General features: G+C 38.3%; 1 protein-coding gene across 8 annotated transcripts in view; it reads left to right on the top strand.

Moving 5' to 3' along the window:
- The window catches only part of GLRA2 (glycine receptor alpha 2), a 124733-nt gene that overhangs the window by 35995 nt on the left and 65200 nt on the right, over positions 1-23538 (top strand). For 7 of the 8 annotated variants that reach the window (XM_027891741.1, XM_027891737.1, XM_027891739.1 and 4 more), the window contains 3 exons: positions 9285-9367; positions 11285-11422; positions 13667-13881. In XM_027891741.1, coding sequence (XP_027747542.1) covers positions 9285-9367; positions 11285-11422; positions 13667-13881 — 436 coding nt within the window. The remainder of the gene's footprint in view (positions 1-9284; positions 9368-11284; positions 11423-13666; positions 13882-23538) is intronic. The other variant, XM_027891740.1, reaches the window with a different exon arrangement.

Raw genomic sequence — 23538 nt, 5'->3', positions numbered from 1 at the left:
CTTGGAATTCTGGAGAGAAGATCTGTGCAAATTCGCAAATTACCTTTCCTCCCCTTTTTTTGCTACTCCTGTTCAAAGAGCAACAAATTACATAAGAATTTTCTCAAGTCTTTCAAAATATCTGTTTTCCTGTCTTTGTTTGTCTTTACAGTGCCAGAAGTGTTACACTTATGTAGACAATTAGTTCCTCTTGGTTTCAACTATTGACCTAGTTTTAATTGTAAATGTGGATGAGGACAGTGTGTCTGCTGGAAAGCACTTCTTTGCTGTAGGGCATCAAGAAACAGAGAAAGTTCAAGCTGTTGGATTGCTCCATTCGTGTAGCTGTTCCAGGAATAATTACTAGCCACTACATTTTGGCAACAATTAGCTGACAGGGTGAGTTGGCCCATCCAAAAGCCCTCACCTGCTTATGCAAGCCAGGGGAAGTATCTGTGAAAACAGCACATTTATTTGCAACACCACCTCCCACGCCAGCTGCCTTACTCAGGAGTTTCCAAAATCAGCTGTTCCTAGTGTGACCATAGTGCTGAGGGACAGAGCACTGAGTCAACTCCCTCCTGCACCCGCATGACCCCACACACCACTTTGTGTTGTATTAGGAGTTATGACTACCATGTCCATCATGTAAATTATCAGAAGAAATCTGTAGCACTTTTGTGGCACAGTCTAGCTTAACAGAGTGGTAGAAAATGTTACATTCTACAGCTCTGTGTGCATTCTGTGCTTTAATTTGATGACTTCAATTTTATTTTACAATCTGTTGTTGAGATTTAAGAGGATTTGGACTTCACTAGCAGCATTGTTTTTCCATGTGACCGATTAACAGAGGTGGGAGCAGAGAGATGTTTATCATGACTGACGCAGCTGTTTGCTTATTAAACTCTGACCTCACACAATCATATTTATTACCCCAAGTCCTATCAGAATAATACTGATATTGACAAGGTGGGGATTTTCCCTTGGAAGTTAATGTCAATCTGCACAGGGACATTTTCCTTGAAAACTGTTTAGTTCTTGCATTGGCAAAACTTCACACTACCCCATGCTAACTACCCTGACTTTCCAGGAGCATAAAATATACCTCAAAGTATACCTCATATACCTCAAAGTAAATTTTCGACATTTAAAACAAACCAAAACATTGAAGGATAATCAATGCAGAGATGCTAACTGAAAGAGAGAACATATCTAAAAAAAAAGCTAGTGGTTTGACAGCTATTGCTGCTGTAGGTAGAGAGGTTATAGTACTACAATCACTAAACTTTTTTATACTGCACAGTGAATTCCCAAATTGTGGCTGTATGCTATGTGAATCCAGTGAACTTGAAAAAATTGTATTCCCATGGGCATGATTACAATAATAACAATGGTTTCAGAGGCCAGAAAATGGAAGCTTTTTGTGGGAGAAGCAGCCATTCTCATTATGGCTGAACCCAACATCTTTGGCTTATCATTAGCTGCTCGCTTTTCACCCTTCCTTTTCTTTCCTTCTTGCCCTTGTTCCTGCCTCTCCTTCCAGCCCCCCTCCCCTTCCTTGCAGGGTCTTTTAATTAAATAGACTCAGATTTTTCTCATCCTTTGGGATTGTTTCCTAAAACTCTCTTAACTGCATCACTCACTCCCCTCTTTCTCATTCCCTCCTAATCTTCAAATTCAGTCTGAGGATCTAGCCCTGGCTTTCCGGTACCTTTTCTTTCCTGTTGTATCTAAAGTAATTGGTTTGAATAACAAATAATAAAATCTACTAAATAAATAATAAAGCCTAATGTGGGTACTTTGTTATGCAACTAACACAGTTATTGTGAAACCCCATTGTTCATAATGCTTACAGAAAGAATGATTTACATTTTAATGACACAAAATTAGTTGCCTTTTCACTTCATAAGGTATTTAAAGCAGAGATATGGACATTATATCTGAGTATGTACTGCCTTTCTTCTTCCTCTCAAGCCATGCCCATCTCCAGCTGACACATAAGATCCCTGGAGGTGAGGTAAATACAAACACAAGAGGAGATCTGCATAGACTGAAGGACCATGCTGCTAGGAGAACAAATGGCTCTGAACTGGTCATGAGTAAGCTTAAAGAGGAAGTTATAAAGTTTTCAGCCGTACACACTTTGAACTCCTAGAACAGTATTCCAACAGACATGGGGACACCCACACACTAGATACCATTAAATGAACTTTGATAATTTTGAAGGCGATGAGGTGATGTGACTTCGGAGGGTAACAGATGATCAGATTTTATGGCCCAAGATGTCAGTTCTATAGCCCTATATTCCTGTGTCTCGAATAAAAAAGAAGACTTTGTTCTACATACAAAAGTGAAAATTGCTGCTGGAGACCAATTTGTACATGTGAAGTTGTTCTTGGCTGGCAGGATCAAAAAATATTGGCAGGTGGTTACTTCTGGGTGCCAATGGGACAGTCACATAGCCAAGCACGTCTGTACTGGCTCTCCTTGTGGGTATTGGCAATGCTTGTCCTTGATTGCTGGTGATCAGTCACTTCATTTACCCATTGAACTTGCACTGGAGCAGTTAAAGGTTAGGTGTAAAATAATGCAGGTGCAGGAACCCTTTCTATATGGTAAAAAAAAGCATGTTTTCCTAAAATATGATTCCAAGGCTGAAGGTCTTTTGCCAATTGAATTGCAGTATATGGCTTAGAACAGAGATGTTACAATGCCACGAAGAAAGCAACACTATACTAAACACACACTGCAGGAAAACTAGATAGAAAATGACAAAGGAGAGGTGAAATACTGTTCTTCATGGAAAGGAACAGGTGGTTACAGAATTTAACTGTTACATGTAATCATACTTGAGTTTAATTTCATAGATTTGTTTGAGCAATAATTGGAAAATCATTTGCTGGCAGCTCATGTGCTGGCTTTGTGTGTCTGCAGACAGTGATTGCATTACAATGAGAAGTGGGATGCATGTAATGAGAAATCCACCACCCTGCTCCCTGCCAGCTCCTGTGTTGTTAAGCAGTACATGAAGCAAAGCAAAGCAAAGCACTGGAGGGAGGGAGACCACGCTCGGAAACAGCAGTGCATGAAACTCCAGTCTGTAGCTCAAATTTAGCCATAGCAGAGAAGGCCCTATGTCTCCTCTAAGCTCGACTTCAGCCCATTCCCATCTGACAGAAATGAAGCTGCGGAACATGACAAATATTAAAGAGGAATTCCAGGACTCCTCAAAAATAAGGGGAAAAGCAGTCAGTTTGACTGTTCTATTTAACAGGACAAAGCCTGTAGACTGTGAAAATTACCAGAATTGACATTCAAATTGATGAGTCAGGTCCCTGAAAAAATAATGAGGTGGACTACAAAGTGAAAAGCCCTTTAAAAGTATACCACTGGGAATTTTTTTTTTCTTTTTTTTTGCCTTCTGATATATTAACAGTGTGTGTGCCCTTCTCTCAGGCACAGATCACCCAAGAGAGGGGGCTGGGAAGAATATAAGGAGATTTTAGATTCTCCTTCCTGTTTCAGTGCCACTAGCCTGAATGGCATTTGCTCCTGTGTCATGCAATGCTGTCATGGTTGCTGTGCAACTTCATCTCCCCTGCCAGTTTAGTGGGGAACTTTGTCTGCTTTTGCTTAGGTAATATTTTTATGGGTTTTTTTTCAGCAGCTGCAAGGATCAGGGATTTAATCTTTCAAATAAAAAATGTACCACTAAAAATACTTTTATCTTTATTGTCAGCTTGGAGCTTTAAGAGAAATACCAGAAATCTTGCAATTTATGATCACATCTTTAGATTTAGCAATAATGGGGAAAAAAAAAATCCTACTTGTCTCACTAAATCCAACACTGAGGGGTTTGCACAGGTATAAGTCTTTTCATAAAAATGGCACACAGCCAATGCCAGCAGTGATCATGTGTGTGCTATTTATCTTCTGGTATTTGCAGCATAATGTCCTAGATTGTGAAGTCTCCTGTCCCGGCAGCTGAGGTGCAGATGGGCGTAGTGTGGAAGAATGAAGGGATAAGAATAGAAACAAAATGTTATTTTTGACACCATGCCTACTCATGGTGAGGCATTTGCTGCTTTTCATGCTAGTAAGGAGATAATCATGGGGGTTTCTTTGTGGAGAAAAGGGATTTTTACCCTTATTTCTAGGACTATTTAAATTCCTAACAGTATTTCTATACTTAATAGGACTGATCCTAGTTATTTATCATTAGAAAAAACTCTGTGAGAAGGCTGTTGTTCTGTAGCCCATGCACAGACAACCACTCTTGCAGGATAACTAATGAAAAGGATATTCCCCTGTCATCAGATGGCTTGTATTGTGATCCACAGGGCATTTCTCATGTGGGATCAGTGTCCTTCTCTGAGGTGAGAAGTCAGTTAGATTAAGGGAAGTTTGTGTGCGTTGCAGAACATCAGGCTATGATGTGATAGCTGTTTGTAAAGAAGTGGGTTAGAATACAGTCTGACAGTTGCTGCAGACTGGGCAATATGTCAAGTCTCAGTTAAAATTGCATATTCTCTTAAATTTATATTAAAAAAAGTATTCTTGGATTATGTCAGGTGTAAACCCAATTCCCTAAGACTTGAAACAGTACTAGCAGTTCATTACCTCAGATTTGTGTTGTGGACAATTCACAAGCAGTGTGTCTGTGTAATGCTCTGACGCATCTTTTTAGCATTGTGAGATTATCAGAGAAGCGGTGTGATGGTTTTGAGCCCCAGCCTTGAAAACCCACGAGTGAAAGAATGAGATTGGAAATCATCTTGAGAATAGTCTATTTACAAACATTTTTCTCTTATTGAATTTATTTCTTTGTTGTTGTTGTTGTTGTTGTTTTCTGATGCAAGATTCTTACCCTTTACTGCTTTAGAAGTTAGTTGTCAAAGGGCAGACTGGCCTCGAGACTTAATACCCTCGAGGTAGGAGTGGCATTTGACAGGAACTGGGCAACAGGAAAAAATAGGGGGAAAGGGTACAAGGGCAGACCAGGATGCAAGGGGAAGAGTCTGGGCTCTGTGTCATGTAGGTGACTCTGGGAGAAATGTAGGGTAGATGGACAGACACTGGAGCAGGTGGGAAAAGCATGTCCAGGCCAGAAAAAATAGGACAAAGGTGGGAATGGGCAAAGGATGAACAGGAGACACAGTATCTCAGTCCCACTACTGAGTTCAGGACTTGATTGCACTGCACAGAAATACCTCTGAGCCCCCTTGGCTGCACATGTGTGTCACACCCTCCACTACCTTTATCTCAGAAGATGATGTCTGGCTACAGCAGCTACATTTGGGACAGCAGCAGTGCCCGTGCTGAGCTCTGCTGCTGGCCCACCTGAGGCCATGGCTGCTCACGCCAGGAAAAGACACTTATGTTGCAAAACAAGATGTTCAGGTGTTAAAGATCACCAGCATGAGGGTTTCTGATTAATAACATGTTGTCAGGCTATTTATTTTTTTTCCCCATGGGATGCCTTATTTTGGCTTCTGTGACAAAGGAAGCCTGCAGGGCTTTTATCTTCTGTCTGCAGAAAGTAGGGAATGCAGACCTCTGAGCGATGCTGTCAGGGGATTCCTGGGGCAACCAGAAATTAAAGATTTTGAGCTGAGGTGGGAAGAGACACAGGCCCACAATCCAAGTCTGAGTGATTTATCAGGACATTATAATGAAACCAGGGAATGAAAGAGGGGGGGTTGAATGAAATACTGAGTGAAGAAGTCCCAGCAGTGCTTGCTGCACTTGGAAGGCCTTTAAGGTCTCAGCAGATGCTGCTGATAAGGACTTAGCTGGTGTATGAGGGAATCCTCAGGAAGAGGGTCCAAAGCTTAAGACAGACAATGCTGCCCTGGAGTACTTGGATCACAGCCCAGTCTCTGCTACAGTGTTATTCAGTAATATTATTGATTGATTTATTTATTATTTTTGTCACAGTGACAGCTAATTGTTCATTCTTTGTTTTCTGGCTCTGATTCTGCATTTTGTTCTGTTCATACTCTATTTGCTCTATTCCAGGGCTTGATTCTTCCTTGGCTGTGGGGTAGGGAGGGAAAGAAGAGAGCAGCTTTTCCTCTCCTCAGAGGCAGCTTGCTGTCCCTGGCATTGTGCCTGGAGTGCTGAGGCGCTGGAGACGTGACTCTCTCCTGCTCCCTCATGAGCCCTCTCTGCTCAGCTGGAAAACATAATGTACCCAACCCCAGAGCTTTCTGTAAGCCAGCTGTGCCACCCGAGTCTGGCTAGCAGGGAGAAAAGGGTGCTCAGGTAGCTGAAGTCAAAATGAAGTCCATGATCAGCTGCTTCTTCTTTCAGTTGTACAGATGGTTCATAAAGCACTTCCCATCAGTGTTTTATGGTTCTATGCCACCAAATCTGTTATTTATGTATCTCAAATGACTTGGTGGTGGGGTGCCTGAAAAATAAAATAATTGTTCTATAGCAGTTTATTCCATTTTAATAATTATTAAACTGTTCATCATTGTAGTTCCCCATTAAATCTGCTCTTTGCACCAAATCTTCAGGGACCCTTCTTGAATTTACCAAGTGTGAAGACATTCATTTTGCTGAAACATTTTCTGTCAATTGCACTTGTTATCGGCAGTGTGGGTACCTATATCTACCTAACTCTTTCCATTTCTGATCCTGTGTCCTTATTTATGTAAATATATAAGTAGTGCCATGGAACCAGGGTTTGGAAACACTTGCAGTATCCTATTTTTACTGGAAAGTAGTCAACTGGTATAAACTGATACATGACGATGGACTTCAGTGGATCTGTTTTGGACTCCAGCAGCTGAACATTTAGCATGTAGTAATCTCGTTGATCTCATTTCTCAGATCTTCATTCATGAAGCCTACCCATGAATCTTGTTGAAAATCAGTGGATCTGTGGATGATACCAGGCTATAAACATTTGTTTCAACACTTGCATTACTCCTAGTAAAAGGGATTATGGAGGCAAAGATGTTAACTATGAATGGTTAATCTGCTGAGATGAACAACAGGTAGAGGTAAAGCTATAAGGGCATGATCTCTTGAGCTAACCTCATTAACACAGTGAACAGAAATTATTTTTCATTTGTTAAGATGAGAAGAGAATAGTTCAGTCTTCCTGAAAGACACCAGTGATTAGGAAGTGAAAATAGGACACCAGGCTTTGTATGGACCTACATAATGAACGTTTTCTCATCTCACCTCTAGGAAAAAAAAAAAAAAAAAAAAAGGAAGATATATCTACCTAGTATCAATTTTTCCCTGTGAGGCTTAAAAACTGCGATTGGATGTATTCTTTTTCCTCATGAGTTTGATATTAAAATAACAAGAGATCTCTCTAACCATGTATGTAGTTAAATCCCAAACTATTTGAATTTCTTTGGAGCAGAAGGGGAGTAAGGGGAAAGGAAACAAAGTCAGTGTGCAGTCCTGACATCCCATAGTCAGTAAAATCTGAGGGGTGGATATGCCATGCCTGCTTCAATGAATGCAACAAATGGCATATTTGCATGAAGGCATGTTTGAAAGGAACTTAAAACATCTAAGCCATGTTTAGAAGAAGACTGAAAAGAAGGAAGAGAGTTTGATATAGCAATGTTTCAGAAAATAAGGCAAAACCAATGTTTTGTTAATACTGGGGATTAGCAATTTAATTAATTAGCTCAATCTTTAATTCAGGAAATTACCTAGTAAAAATGAGACTAGTTATCATTTGCAGGGCACCTACAGTATTTAAATGAGGAAAGGACAGATTTTCAATGACATTTATATGTCTACTAGATATGCTTTTTTCTCTAGATGACAATTTTTTTTTAAGGTTATGGTATTTGCTCCCATAGGTTAAATGGGAGTTTATTTACTATGATGATATTGAGAGGAATACTTTTGTTCGTCTCAGTGCCCTTCACTAATTCATACAACTGATCTCTAATTTCCTGATACTGTCATCTTGTTCACTGAAGACTGTGTCAGAATGAAAATAATGTGGCTTTCTATGCAATGTTGAATGTGATCTTTGATCTGGCTGAGACAATTTGGATCTCAGCTACCTAAATATCATCTTTTTGTCATAGTGATTTTATGACAGGACAGTAGGTCTAGAAGTCCAGTCAGGCCATCCCCAAAAATTGGCATGGTGAAGAAACAGACTGAAAAGGCTTGAATCAGCTATATATGGTAAGAACTACAATATCACCATGGGAGACAGAACTCAGTCAAGTTTTTCTCCATAGAGATCACATTTTTCCATGAGAAAACATAGTTTCAAGGTTATATTTTCAAACAGCTGGCCCGTGGGTTCACTGACATAATTAAAAATTTATTCTCATTGTACTGTGTTAATATTTCAGTTTCCCTTCAGATCAGACAATCTTTTTATTGTCCTTAATGATAAATAGGCACAGAGGGATATTTTTATTTGCTTTCTTTGTGTCGAAGTGTTTTTTTGTGCTGAAGGTAATCTGAAATAAAAGCATATTTTTAAAATATGATTTAAACCAAAATCCTAACCTTCTGTTTTTCAAAGCAGCTAGTTGTCTGTAATTATGCCATCCTACTGGTTTGCTAAAAATGTTTTTTTCTCCTCAAACAAAAAAATAAAAGAAATAAAGCAGAAGTCTTGAAGTAGATTTCACTTAAATGTGGAAAGCTAAAAACAAGAAGAAAAAAAGAAACATTAAAAGTATTCCCATTCAAGTGAAGTTATGCTTTATCTGGGACAATAACAACTGAAAAATTAAAAGACAGATATATTTTGTATGATTTTTTTTCCTTTAGGCTTACTTTCTTCTATCTGCACTCCTTAAATGTGATGTGATTTTAGCTTTTACTGTATGATGGTTTTTTCTTTCTTTTAGTGGCTCAGCAGTAAGAACGTAGGGTTGGAAATGGGACTTGTACACAACAAAAGCACTCTGTTGAAAAAACCCCATAGTTGTTGTTTTCTTCTTTTGCTTTTCCAAAATAAAGCTTAAAAACCTGTGTCCCATGATCAGTCATTACAGCTTTTGTATTATTTCGTTCCATATTGTACATAAAACATTCACTGGTACATTAGTGGAGAACATGTCTTGCTATCCTGATGTTGTCTCCTCTGTGCTCAGCTCAGCCAGCGCAGGCTGAGAGTGCCCAGTTTGCTCACAAACTCGATCTTCACAGCTCTTATGTGCTGAAAAGCTCCCAGGGGAGATGAGCCCAGCCTCTGAGGTGCTAGGATTTTATACTGATCCTTTTAAACTCTAAATATGGGGCTTTAGATAAAGCCTGTAGATGTCTAACATTTTCTTCTTTATTTTATCCCCCTCCAATTTTAGGCTTACTTTAACCTTATCCTGTCCCATGGACCTGAAGAATTTTCCTATGGATGTGCAGACATGTACAATGCAGCTAGAGAGCTGTGAGTGTCCAATTGCTTTATCTATCAAATAACACTATTTTATCCTAACATTTGGAGGTTAGATAGTATCTATGTTGTCACATTTATGTGATAAGACTCAATATTTCTAATTTGTACAGAAAAATAATGGAGGAACAGTGCTTTAACTGTTGATCAGCATAACGTGTGGGTCCCCTGTTCTGTGCTTTTCCTGGTCTCTTCCCTTTCCCTCTCCTGAGTCACATCACCTCACCCATCAGAGCTGCATCCCTTCCAGGGGTAAACAACACAGTGCTGCATGGGGGAAATTTTTAAATATCGGGAAAGTGAAAACAATTCTTACATAGCCAGGGATTCACTATGACCCAGTTAAACAGTGGTCCTATTAATATACTTAATGTAGTAAGCTAAACACAGCCAAGGCATGGACTGGAGTATCAGCACACACCACAGCACCATTTCAATTGAACCGGGTAACAGTCAGGCAAAACCAGGATTTGCTCAGATAATGGTATATACAAGTGATCATTCCAAATATTCAGTAGGTACCACTCTACCTTGAGGGTTTTTTGTAGTGAGGGGAGAAGGGGTTTAGCTGTATGGGTATGAACTGTGGGCTGCCACATGCCTTTGTGCCCAGAAAATCACAGAATCATAGTCTGGTTTAGGCTGAAAAAGTCCTTAAAAATTATCTAGCTCCAATCCCCCTGCATTAAACAGGGGCACCTTTCACTGGACCAGATTGTTCAAACCCCATCTAACCTGGCTCTGAATACTTCCAGGGATGGAGCATCCACAGCTTCTCTGGGCAACCTGTTCCAGTGTTTCGCCACCCTCACAGTAAAGGATTTCTTTGTAATGTCTAATCTAAACCTACTGTCTTTCATGTTTAAGCCATTACCCCTTATCACTGCAAAAAGGCTTCTCCAGCTCTCTTGCAGCCCCCTTTAGGAATTAGTAGGCTGCTCTGAGATCTCCACAGAGCCTTCTCTTCTCCAGGCTGAACAACCCCAACTCTTTTCAGCCTGTCTTCACAGATGAGGTGCTCCAGACATCTGATCACTTTTGTTCCCCTCCTCTAGACTCACTCTAACGGGACTATGGGATTCTTATGCCGGGGGCCCCAGAGCTGGAGTAGGGAGGGCAGTCACCTCCCTTGACTTTCTGGTCATGCTGGTTTTGGTGCAGCCCAATATACAGTTGGCTTTCTGGGCTGCACATATACACTGCTGGGTCATGTCCAGCCTCTCATCCACCAGCACCCCCAAGTCCTTCTCCCTAGGGCTGCTCTCAGTCCACTCTCCAACCAACGTGTATTTGTGCTTGGGATTGCCCCGACCCATGGGCAGAATCTCAGACTTGCCCTTGTTGAATTTCATGAGGTCGACACAGCTTATTTAATTTGTCCATGAAGATGTGGCAGTCCAGTGACGAGGACATTTCAGTGAGTCGTTGCCTTTCTTTTCCCTCCACGCCTCTCAGTGATAGGTTCACAAGTTTACAAAAGTTGCCATTTCCTTTTCAATAAGGGACCAGCATTTTGCAGCCTAGAATTCCTTGTTTTGTTGGGGCACACCAACTCCATCATCAAATAATGATGAAAATAAAGCAAAATGCAGGCTTATACGTAGACACAGAGAAACTTCAGTTCAGACGTAAACATCATCTTGTATGGGCCAACAAAATTACTTTTTAGTGGCAAACCAGGGCAGTATTTCAGAACATATCATGTTTACTTGTTACTTTTAATAAAGTAATAGTGTAGTAATAACAACTGGCAACTAACAGGAATAGTGCTGTTGTTAATCAGACAGTTTGAAAATATAACTGAGATAATATATTTTGTAATAGAAGAAATGCTTCTCAGGCATAATAACAGTGGCTTTTTATGTTTTCTGGTCAGCTGTCATCTAATAAAGCCTAATTTCTTTTTTGCAGTTGGATATACCATGAATGACCTAATATTTGAGTGGCTAAGTGATGGACCTGTGCAGGTTGCAGAGGGTTTAACCTTGCCACAGTTTATTTTGAAAGAAGATAAAGAACTTGGTTATTGCACAAAGCATTACAACACTGGTGAGCATTATTCTATTTTTTTCTATCAATTTCTTCAGTGTCTCTTGTTGATTTTTGAAGGGAAAATATGGGTAAAATAAAAAAACAAATTGAAAATAAAATTTAATTCAGCTATGCATTTTTTAAATTTGAAAAGAGAGAAATTTTCTCCTTTTAGTTTTAGTTTGAGAGGTTTTGTTTCCAAATTTTCTTTAATTTCATTAAAGCTATTCTAATATCCTTTAAATCATCAAATGATTTAAAATGTTGTGTTGATATCCTTAAAATGAAATTTTTTAACAAACTAACTCTTTCAGTAAATATTGATGAATCACTTTTAAAGTACTGATTTTTCTGAACCTGATTTATTTCTCCAGCATATCAAATTACCAATGAGGAAAAATATAAAATTTTCACCAGTTTTTATGTGTGGTCTAATTTATGAGATCTAGCATGTGAAAGGACAGTGTTTTCATTGCTGATCTGAATAGTGTACAGATATGAAATGTTGGGAGATTAAATTTTTGTTTAATAGTCTATTGTTTTTTCTTACACTTGCTGCTAAGAAGTTCCTAATTCTATGTTTTCTGTCTTTAGCTTTACAGAGAAGAGAGGACTCTGTTAAAATTTTGATTTAGCTGCTGGGAGTTTATTTAATATGGACAGCATTTAGAGAACAGTTTTCTGGGTGCTTTCTGAGATTAAATATAATCCTTCTCATCTAAAATAGCTTTTTCATCATTTCAGCATAAGAGCTGATCTGGTTGCATCAAATACATTTGTTTCACTCTGTGAAATAATACAATGTGAGAGGTTCTGCCTCTACTAAAGTCACATTTGTTTCTTATGAAAAGAGATCTATTGTTTTTAATTTTTATAAGTGCAGCTTCTCATTTTAGAGCCCAAAGTACCAAGGAAGGAAAACTTTGTGATTGGCATTCCCATTACTGTCTTCTTTGTAGTATACTCCTTCAGGTTTAGTGTGAAATTAAAATGTGGATAAAATCTATTACTCAGCCTTCTCCTAAACTCACTGTCCAGGCTGTGGTACAAGAGTCTGGAGAACCTTTGACATACTGGGTTACTCTCATGCCATTGCTGTCACACGTGGCCACCCATATCCCTTTTCCAGACTCCTTCTGTGTGGGCAGACTGGTCAGGAACAGCCCTTACCCAGATCTCAGCATCTGCCTTTTGAGTCACAGGTCCAGTCACTCATTTTAGAACTTCTGGTCCTGTCAAAAGATATTATTCAGTTTGTCTGCACTCCTCTCTTTGTCCAACAGCCTCTGCATTGTCCTTTGTGCCAACTCTTGAGCCCCACCATTCAACATTGTAGACTGGCAGGAAAATACAGGTACATCAAAATAGGAGAAAACAATCTAATTTCCCCTGAAAGGGTGTATGAGGAACAGTGTGTCTTCATGCATTTGACCCACCAACACAAAAAAGGGATCTTTTGAAACCATTAGCATGACACTTCAGGAATGATAGGCTCTTACAGTCAGCCTGGAGAGCGAGAGCCCTCACAGTGTCTAAACCACAGTAATTCTGAGAGCAGCGCAGAGTGACTTCATTAGTAACTGATGAGTTGTTGCTACTCAGGGCTCAGCATCCTCTGCTACACAACTAGCTCCGCTGTCAGGCTATCCCAAACTTCTGCCCTCCACGACTGCTGTGGAGCAGCTGTCTGTTTTTTTGAAGAATCACTCACCTCCCATGAGAGATTGTTTCAGGTTTTCGGAAGTCAGAATTTTAGCAAAATTCAAAGTAGAGTTTGAGTTGATTCTCCTGTGAGATGTAATCCACAGACACAGGCAAATGACACGAACCGAATGAGGAGGAGTGTGATCTACCATAGGACTGTAACACTACTAGTTTTACAATTTGTCTGTTCAAATATGGTTGCTTAATCTGCTGTCATTAAAAGACAAAAATGCTGTCTCCTTTTAATACTAAACATAATAGTTGACTGAAGTAAAAGCTTGCTAAGTTTTGAGAAAAGTAATATTATGTTACATTGTCTGGAGGTACAGCAATTGTGCTAGTATTAATTTTCTCAGTTAATATGAAGAACTGGGCACAAATTGCTTCAGCTGTGCCATGTTTTCCCCAAATTAGCATGCAACAAGTGGCTATCTGGCATTTATGTATCAAGACCTGCTTATAGTGTTAGTTTAGGAAACAGGCCGTGCATCTAATTTATGTTCAGAAAACAAGAAAAAATGTGCAAAAAGCATTTATGAAAGTAATTTCATGTTCTAGGAAAGTTTACATGCATTGAAGTCAAGTTTCATTTGGAGCGTCAGATGGGATACTATTTAATCCAGATGTACATTCCTAGCCTGCTGATTGTCATTTTATCCTGGGTTTCTTTCTGGATCAACATGGATGCTGCTCCAGCCAGAGTTGCACTGGGTATCACCACAGTTTTGACAATGACCACACAAAGCTCAGGATCGAGAGCTTCCCTCCCAAAAGTAAGGAAATAATTTTCTACCACAAATTTGTTATTAATGAGAAATATTTGTGCTACATTTTTAAATTTCTGAAAAGTCTGTGTAAATAGGCATCTCATAAGGATACACGAGAATGGAGTAACAGTGTGATGTTAAATTGTTGCAATACCCTTGCATTTGTATTAACAGAAATTGCTGCTGTTTTGTGGGATGGCTGGACAGTTCAGCAGTGTGGATTTTTAATGAGCTTCCACTAGTTTTGACGCTTAGTTTCCAGTATTTAGAAACCAGATTTCCTGAAGTATTTAGATACCTGACTGGATTTCTCTCAGACTGGGGACTTTAAAAACACTGTCTGATCTTCTGTGGACTGTAAGACTCTCACATATCTTGATCTTACTAGATATGGCCCTTAGTCCAAAGGATATATAAATATACCCCCCAAAAATACATGTCAAATACATATATGTAGCATGCATATTCCTAGAAGATTTCTCTGGAGAACCTTTTCAGTACAGAACTGCTGATGTCTTTGTTTCACAGCAGAATTTATCCATGTGCTCATTCAAGTGTCATATGAAGATCTTCATCCTGTCTATGCACAAAAATATCCTCTCATTCAAATTTTGTGGTCTTTTTAATCCTGGCCAGATGCTGTAGATGGATTTACCGATTACAGACTATGTTTTTTGTTTAGTCAGGCTGACAGCTCTTTTCAGCAAAGGCACAGCTCAAATGCTTCTGATGATAGCATTCCCAGCAGAATTTCATGTGCGTGCTCAGGTTTTGTACAATTTTCTGGAAGAGAGCTCAGAGGTAGGTCAGTTTGCAATAGTCTAAGGAGTTATGAGATATACTCCTGAAGAGTACTTTTACAGCATCACTGGGAGTGGGGTCATAGCATCAATGAAAAGCACAAATTTTGAGTGTTTGTGTATACCATGATCCATTTCAAGAAATCATGCTGTTACCCTCAGTATCACATTTAGTCTCATTCCAAACACCGCAATTTGCTCAAGTGGAGTACATACAGGGCAACTTCAAAAAGAGCACAGATTGTGTTACTCTTGTTAGTAATGAGAAAGTATCACTTAAAAATCTGGTGACTCCAACATTTGGTTCAGCTTCACTTCTTTATTTGGAAATATTTATAATTTTTCATGCAAATTGAAAGTCTCTCACATATTAACTCAGAATTTCAAATGTAAAATTTATTAAATATTAATTCAGACAATTCAGTCATTATTATCAGTGAACATTCTGAAAAGAAAGCCTAAAAAGAGATAATCTTGGCAAGGAGCATACAGGCTCTGTAGATAACAAGTTTGGAGTCACTGAAAACTATGTCTAGATCCTACAATATGACTCCATGTGATATATTCCAAGTTTCTTACAGATGAACTGGCTTAAGAATTCTGGATGGTACAATCACTGTAGCAGAGGTTTCCACCCACGTTTCCTGCTGTGGAATCTTACCCTGAAAAGAGGCTCTACAGTGTTAGCATGCCCCAAGTACTAATGCTTTAGAAAGAGTTTTTATCATAGCCTTTAATCCAGCTGAAATGTTTTCCGTTTTGCATTCTGTCTTGTTTGAGTAGAAAAGTATTTGCTGAGTGGAAGAAATGGGAAGATCCAAAGTTTGTTGACTGTGGCTATTTGATTATCAGAGTAGTTTTTCTCCATCCTCAGGATTAAATACATTTATTTCAGCAGTGGTCAGAGAACAGTGATGCTCTGCCCATACTCCACCTTCTCCTATTCTGCTGAGTTCCGTTGCCAGCACAGGCACTAGGAGGAAGTATCTCATCAGAAAACCCAACACACTTGTTTCAGTCAGGCTGCACCTGGCTGTTGCAATTTCACTGTGTGATTCAGCTGAGCTGTACTTTATAGCTTTGATCTCTATATGTTAGTTAATCCTTGTGGGGACTTTTGAAGGTGCATCAGTTGACTTAAAAATGTGGTTCTAAGTAAATGCTACCACATCTGCCAGCTGACTCCCACCTCGGATGAATCAGGCACTTGAAGAAACATGGGCACCATACAGGTCCCATATGACCAGTACCTGATTCCCTACACATAGAAGCAAGCTTTTCTTGCTATTGCTGTTGCAGGCATTTAGCTGTTTTAAAACCTCATTTGTAACTTAATACCAAAATTGTGTTTTATAGTTTATATAATAAAATCTGTCCAGCTGAAATGCATTTAGAAATAAAAATAAGAAAAGAATTTAATCAAATCAGTGTCAAATATGAAATCTCAAAATACCTCTTTAAAAGTAATGGTTTTTAAAGTCCTGTCTGCTTATTGCCAAGACATAGGAAGTTAGGCTGCCAATAAAATATCCATTTAAAAATTGCTCCAAACGTGAATATCTAGCAGAATAAGACAGGTCAAGAAAGTTATCTTTGTAAAAATACTGAAAAAAAACAGATGCAGCTTTGCTTTGTGAAAGCAGCCTACATTTGAATACAGGAGTTATAATTTCCTCATCCTTCATGTCCTGCCGCGGGACAAACCCCCACCCGCGATATCATGCAGTTTAACTTTAGCTTTAATTTACCCAGTCTCATGCCAAGACTTTAATTCTGTTCTTTTCTATTTTAATAGACTTTTATCACAAAAACAAACAAACAAACAAACAAGCATCAAAACTCACCAGCTTTAAAGGGAATAATTCCTTTACCTAAAGAAAAGCAAAGAATTGTGATAAGATTCCTTAGGGGTTTTTGTTTGTTTCCAAGTTACTATCTAAATGACTAAGTGTTACTGTTTAAAAGTAATTACCTGCATATTGTTCTCAACTCTGTTATAAGATAGCATGACAATGTTCTGTTTGTTTAAAACTGCTCTTTTCCATATTAATAACCAACTTTCATTTTGATACAGAGATTTCATAATAGTAGGTCATGGCAACATGGACATCAGGCATTCCATTGTTGAAAATTAAACATAAGATTGAGACTGCTGAAAAGACAATGAAAGAATAAAATTAATTCCATCTGAGGCTCGTATTTGCTGCACATAAGAGAAACATCTAGAGAGTCTCTTCTAAGTCAAATATAATTATATTTCTTTTGTAAATTCTGTAGTTTTTCTGTGCTTTTAGAATTTTGAAATTCTGGCTAAGAATATGGGGTCAAATTCCAATACCAGCAGCATAGTAATAAAAAAATCAATATGCTTTTTTAAAATTATTATTCTGTGAAGTCAATTTCTTCCTTACCAAAGGCAGGAATAAACCATGAGACAGTTTACATGACAGCAAAGCTACTGTTCTAGGAAGAGTGACCTACAGTGCCTGTTTCAGAATGCAGAAAGGTTCTCTTTCTCCACATTTTTAGCATAAATTGAGCAATAGTGTACCCTACCTCCTTCGTGGACATGAAATAATGATTTTCTGTGTAGGGAGGATCATCGAGAAATATTCACTGTGGTGCCAATCTCTTTTAAAGTGATGAAATTATTTTGTGTTTGTTACAGAGGCATCCTGTTACCAGATTTACCCTAGCTAGCTGTGTTAGGGAGTGGTGAGGAACTCACCCACAAAGCTGAGATGGAATACTCTTCCTCCAGTTTGACTGATCCATCTCTAGGATTCCCAGGAACGGTGATCCAAAATAGCAGAGATCCTATGATCAGTTCCCCTTCCCTCACTTTCATGTGTGTAAGTGTTACCCTAGGCTGACATGCTGTGTCTGAATTCCTCTGATTGTGTCATCACTTTCCACTCGGAAACTTTGGCTGTGTAAATGTTTGTGCACCCAGCTGCACCAGTGGCTCTTGCCCATCAGCCAGCTAAGCAGAAATCCTGGTTTCCAGCTGGGCCATCGGTGTGACCACAAATCTGTAGCGAAATCCTCAAGAAACCCTGAGCCTTCTGTGTGAGTCCTGTGCATAAGCCAGGGAGATCCCTTGCACCCAGGGTTTGCTGGACTTCATCTCTGCACAGAAACTCTATGTTACCCAAATTAGGAATCTGATGTAACAAACCCTACATCCAATGCTCAGAACATTCTTGCTTGCTGGAAGTGTGAGACCCATGGACCGAAACAGCAGCATGTACTCATCAAAATCTGGACTGAGAGTTGTCTGGGCATCATGAGGGACACCTAGACATCGAATATGTCTTTATGTATTTTATGGTCTCAGCTATGTGTAAGCTGAGGGTGTAAAAGGGGAGGGTGTCAAGGTCTAGTAGTGCAGAACTATTGAGGTTACAAAACAGTTCTTCAAAGCAATGAGGGACCATTTTCATGCTATTCTGTTTATTTGTCAATGGCTCTCCTTCAGTTGAATCAACAGAATAAAAAGTTTTAAAGCATTTTCAAAAGAAACATTTGAAAGAATAATAAGTTCTCTGCTGTGCTAGTTGTGCATTTTTTAGGTTGTTTTCTTCTTAAAATACTTATGTAAACCAAACCTTAGCAACAAAAGTCCAAGAAAATGAATTACTTTTAATGCCATAAAGAAAAACATTTGGGTATATTTTAAGTCAAGTGATTGATAGCAACCGTATTTTATTCAGTTGCAAAGCATTCAGACTGCGTTACCTTAATGCACAGTGCCTAATCAATGCATGTTTTTTCCCCAGGGAACAATCTGTGCAGAAAAAAAGTCTCATTCAAAGCTCACCAAAACCTCTAGAACTCCTTCCATTCACTTCATTTTGTTTTGAATCGCTAAATGCATTACCAAATGCAATAAAAGCATTATATTCTTTATAAAAACATTAATAAGTGCAGAGACTTGCAAAACCAAAGTCAATGAATTCTATCCCCTTTGGCAGTAGATGACTGCTTTTATGTGTCATCTATATCTCCAGCATATTTGGAGACTTTTAAAGATTCTTGGGCTTTTGGCAGACCTGTCTTTCCTTTTTTTGAATGCCAGAAGTTATCAAGTAAAGAAGATCCAAAAATATGGCACTTTTTTTTTAAATTATTTTGAATTAAGGTTAAAATTATACCATCATTAAAAAAAAAAAAAAAAAAAAAAAAGGAAATGAGGAACAATAACAATAAGGACAAAGGAATAAATGCTTTTATCTGTGATGATTTTGTTCTGTGTTCATTTGTTTTCATAGGAAGTGGAGCACCTAAGGGGATAGTTTACTCTTTCATTAGGAAAGCACAGAGATGATATGTTTTAGTGCAGCATTATGGTAGAAAAGCAATAATGAAGTAACTTGGAATGGAAGCAATTTTTTTGACAAATTACTTTTACTGTAGTCTCAGGATCTGAAGAGGAAATATAGGAGTAATTTAGCAATCATGGGATTTATTAATTGGCACTGGGCTTATGTGGGTGTCTGAGCATTTTACACACTGCTTAAATAATTAAGACAACTCTATTTTTATTAGATATTTACAAATTCCTGTTGGAGACATAATGGTACAAAAACATTACCTTGATAATGAAATGTGTCTGCTCTACATCACATATTTATGTATCCTGATAGGGGTACTGCAAACAAATGTACACTTTTAAAAAATTTGTTCAGGACTCTTAAATTGATTTAAAAAGAAATATTCTATTGATTGTCAGTTTTCTAAAAGAGTGTATCCTATTCAAATTCTTGGGAAGTCAGGCTACATGGTCAGGGAGCTGTGAGGAACTATTCTTCAGTCATGTGCCTGCATGGAAATGTTAGCACTCACTTGATTTGTTAATTTCCAGTATTCTTATATAACGTTCTTTTCCCTTGATGTCGTAGTTTTAACATACAACATATATTCCTTCTTTTATTTGTATTAAAAGATTGTTAAACCCGCTTTAACTCTTTTGGGTGTTGACAACTAAATTTTGTATAAAAGACAATGTTTTCAATATCCATTTCATGCAGTATTTGACACTAGATATAGAGGTCTGTTCTATACTACATAACAAAGGAAATCACATAGACTGAACCTACTTTTCAACGAAAAAGTTCCAAAATAAAAACAGGGTTTTAAGTAAGTGAGTTTTTCTTCACATACTGAAGAGATTAATTGGGTGCAAACTGATTGTGACTAAATGTATACTTTTGTGTGTAAAATAAACAATCCCACAAAGTACTATAAAAAATTCCTGTCAAGAAATTTATAAGCACCTGCTCATAAGATACAGTTCAGAAAATGTTCAGAAATTCTGCTCTACAGTTTTTTCATATTCCTTTCCTCTATTCTTACTTCTCCTCTCTTTAATTATGTTTTCTCATGAATGGTTTTGAGGCAGGATATTAATGTGTTTGTGCTTGAGGGCAGGAGAGGGTTTGAACTGCAATGGGAGTTGTGGTACATGTATCAGATGATACGTGGAGTACCAGAGAGAACTTCCTATCCACTTCAAATATTAATAGCACTGTGGCCATATTGATACCAGCGTGAAAATACGTGCTTGGCCCTGATTGAAAGACTATGTGGTGCCCATAAACTTCTCTGCTGTTTCCAACTACAGCAGCTTGTCTTGTAAAAGACACTTTCCTTTTTGCAAATTTTGCACCTCTGAGACTCAGGTAGATACTTACGGAGCTAGCCTTTGCAGTTACAGCTTCAGTGGGAGCAGAAATCTCAATTAGAACAATGTTAGATGAGCTCTGGCACAGTTATATGTGCTGTGATCATGCATCCATAATAGGAAGAATTTTTTTTCTTCCATTCTGCAACCATTTCCAGTTCTATAAAACTGAAGTCTTCAGTATGCTGCACAAGTAAAAAGATGAAAACCAGCATTATCCATGCTTCTTGTGAAAGGAGCAGGAGGAAGAAGGTTGTAGATGTTAAACAGAGCACCTAAATCTGTTGCTAGAAATTGTCACATTATTCTGTTTGGCTTGGCCACAGATATGTGATGGATCAATCTTTAGGTCTTAGAGTGGTTATATATGGATTCTAGTGATTCCCTCTACCCTTCATTCTGTGCAAAGCTGACTGATGAGATACTGACTGGTATGTTGTCTGATTAATACTGATAAAAACTAATACATTAGGATGTATAGCAGATTCTACTCTATGACAGTAAAAAATAAATGACTGATTAAATTGGTCACTTTTCCCATTGTACTCATCTAAACTTTAAAGTTTACTTTTCTCTGTAGTGAAGAGAGTGGTATTTACTGTACAACAAAAACAGTAGTTTGCTGTTGTGTGTGACAGCTAAAAGTATGCAATAAGATGTGTCTGAATACCTCTGGGATGTGGTTTGAGTACTCCTGGCACTTCCTCAGAAAGTTTTATAATGCAGTCATCTGGGAGGGCAGGCATTCAGCAGAGCCTATTTCAACATCAGGGAAGAGTTGAAGTTGTCGTGCACACCAGTCTGCCAGTTGTTTCATAACCCTGGCATGGTACTGGAGCTCTTCAGCTTCATTGTCACACCCTCTAGGACTTTCTGGTGGCTTTTAGTGTCTCTCTGAGGAGTGCTCAGTGCTGCTCTTTCACAGGCATAAGCACTGCAAACCCTCTCTGAAGCAATGACGTACGCTGTTGTGGCTCAGTCGTTTCAAGTAATTGCAAGCCTTGACTCTATTAGATCATCTAGAACTATTACTTATGAATATCTTCTCTTAATATTTCATTTGAAATAATCTTGATGGGACCCCCTGGAGTCTGAGAAAACCACTTTCATTTGCAGTTTACCTTAAGGCTGCCGCCTTCCAGTCTGAACATCAGTGCACACAGCACGTGGCTGCTGAGGCAGCTGGGCCATTAACATCTTACTCCCAGAAGCTGTCTATGAGTGACAGTGGAACCTTTTGAATTCTGTTACTTGAATGACAGACCCCCTTTTTTTTTTTTTTCCTTTGGGAAACATTTTCATGAAAAAAAATTTCTTGTTGATATTGATACCTAGAATTATTAACCCCTCCCTCTCCCTCGCCCCTGCAAGAAAAACAGAGAGACAAGTTACTTTTTTCATGCATGCATCAAACAAAGTTCTGCAGGAGGAAGAACTGTGTCTCATTGTGTCTTGTTTTTACATATAATATCTGTGTTATGACATAACTATGACTTTAATTTGCCAATAGTTTGACAAAACAGTCTTTGCTATACTAAAATCAGCTTCGGAAATGAAACAATTCTAAACCAGGCATTGGCAAGAAAACAATATAATTTGTTTTTTAAGGCATGGAAATACAGTAATGCATTCTAGAATGTGTCATTATTCACAGATTCTTAAACTAAAGTTTTAAACTCTGATGAAATTATCTCTTTTTCTCCTTCTTTCTTCTTGTTAGAAGCTTGGAGTTAATTGAGATATCTTGTCTCAAAAAGAAGAGAGCATGAGAGTAAAAAGCTTTGATCCTCAGTAGCTTCTGTCTGTCATTAGGCCTTCCTGCCTGTGAGAAACAGACATAGTGTGCTATCTTTCCTCATTTTACAAAAGGTTAAGGCTCAGGAGAACTGGAGTCTGAACTCTCAGTATGTCTAGAGAGAAATGTAAGTGACTAAATCACAGCAGAAAATATAAGTTACCAAAAAGGGTAGAACACATAACAAATGTTCCTCTGTACATTGATTCATAGAAAAAATGGTACGATTATGTTACAAATAATTATCAGTAATGACACTATTATAAGGAGAACATATCAATATTTGTCACATGTGGAAGAAACTCTTCCTGCTATAAGTTTGTCTACTGAGGAACTAAAAATTGCCCTAAATTATTTCATCAGTATAAATTATTGCATTTTCTGTCTCTTTTCTGCAGAAGGGCATTTTCCTCGTATATGTAATAGCAATCAAAACACTTTACTGATTGATTCATACTAAAATTTCATTAACAGTGTTACTTTTAAAATTTATCTGTGGTCAGAAGGCATTGATGTCCATCCATTTATAGGGGATGATCAGCTTGAAAACATGACTTAAATTCCAAGGGAAGCATAGAGATGGTCACAGACAGCAATGAGAGCACCACCCTCGTGGAGTACACCACTCTGTGCTTAAGCGTGCTCTGCTCATAAAAAAACTGACTTAAAACCACTTTAAATTTGCATAGAACTGACAAAGACAAAATGAAAAATTAAGAAAGTGAAGCAGCCCAAATGTCAGGATTATAATAAAAGCTCTTTACAGTTAGACAGTGTGTTCTGTTGCTTTTTTCTAATTCAAACAACCAAACTACTTGCTTGCTTTTTTTAAGGAAGCCGTAGTTGTCTGACAGGATCTATTTTATGAGTTTGTTGGCTGCATTTTGCTGTCTCCTGAACCTTCTAGCACAAACAGAATCTGCTCAGAATGAAAACAAAATCCTGGCACCAGGAATGACGTGAACTGAAGCATTCAGATGCTCAGGCTTTGCTGATGCCTTTATTTCTTACCAGAGCTCCCCAAAGCCAGGGATAACTGAGCTGTGCTACAAAGATAGTGCAGAACAATTCAGTTATACATGTATCTATCCCTGGATATGAAAAAGAACACCCCAGCACTGCTTTTCTGTATCTCAAAAAGGCTAACATACTACTTTAGGAAGCAACACGATCTTTTTTAATATGTCTGTTTTCTTTGTCTGTCCCATCTAGTGAGTGGGAAGAAAAACACATAATTATTCTCTTAATTGGTTAATTATTTTCTCTGAACTTGGTTCATTTTTCATGTTTTAGTAATGATGTAGTATCGATTCTAACTGGGCAGTGGTTGGGGTTTCTTGGTAAATAAGAAATGAGAATTTTTTTATTTTTTTTTTTTTTTTACA

The sequence above is a fragment of the Empidonax traillii genome, unplaced genomic scaffold (assembly GCF_003031625.1).
Source record: "Empidonax traillii isolate 1590-97213 ecotype Southwest subspecies unplaced genomic scaffold, ASM303162v1 scaffold329:size853407, whole genome shotgun sequence".
NCBI classification, from domain to species: Eukaryota; Metazoa; Chordata; class Aves; order Passeriformes; family Tyrannidae; genus Empidonax; species Empidonax traillii.
Note: the sequence above shows the minus strand (reverse complement) of the source record. Positions and strands in the feature narration are given on the sequence as shown.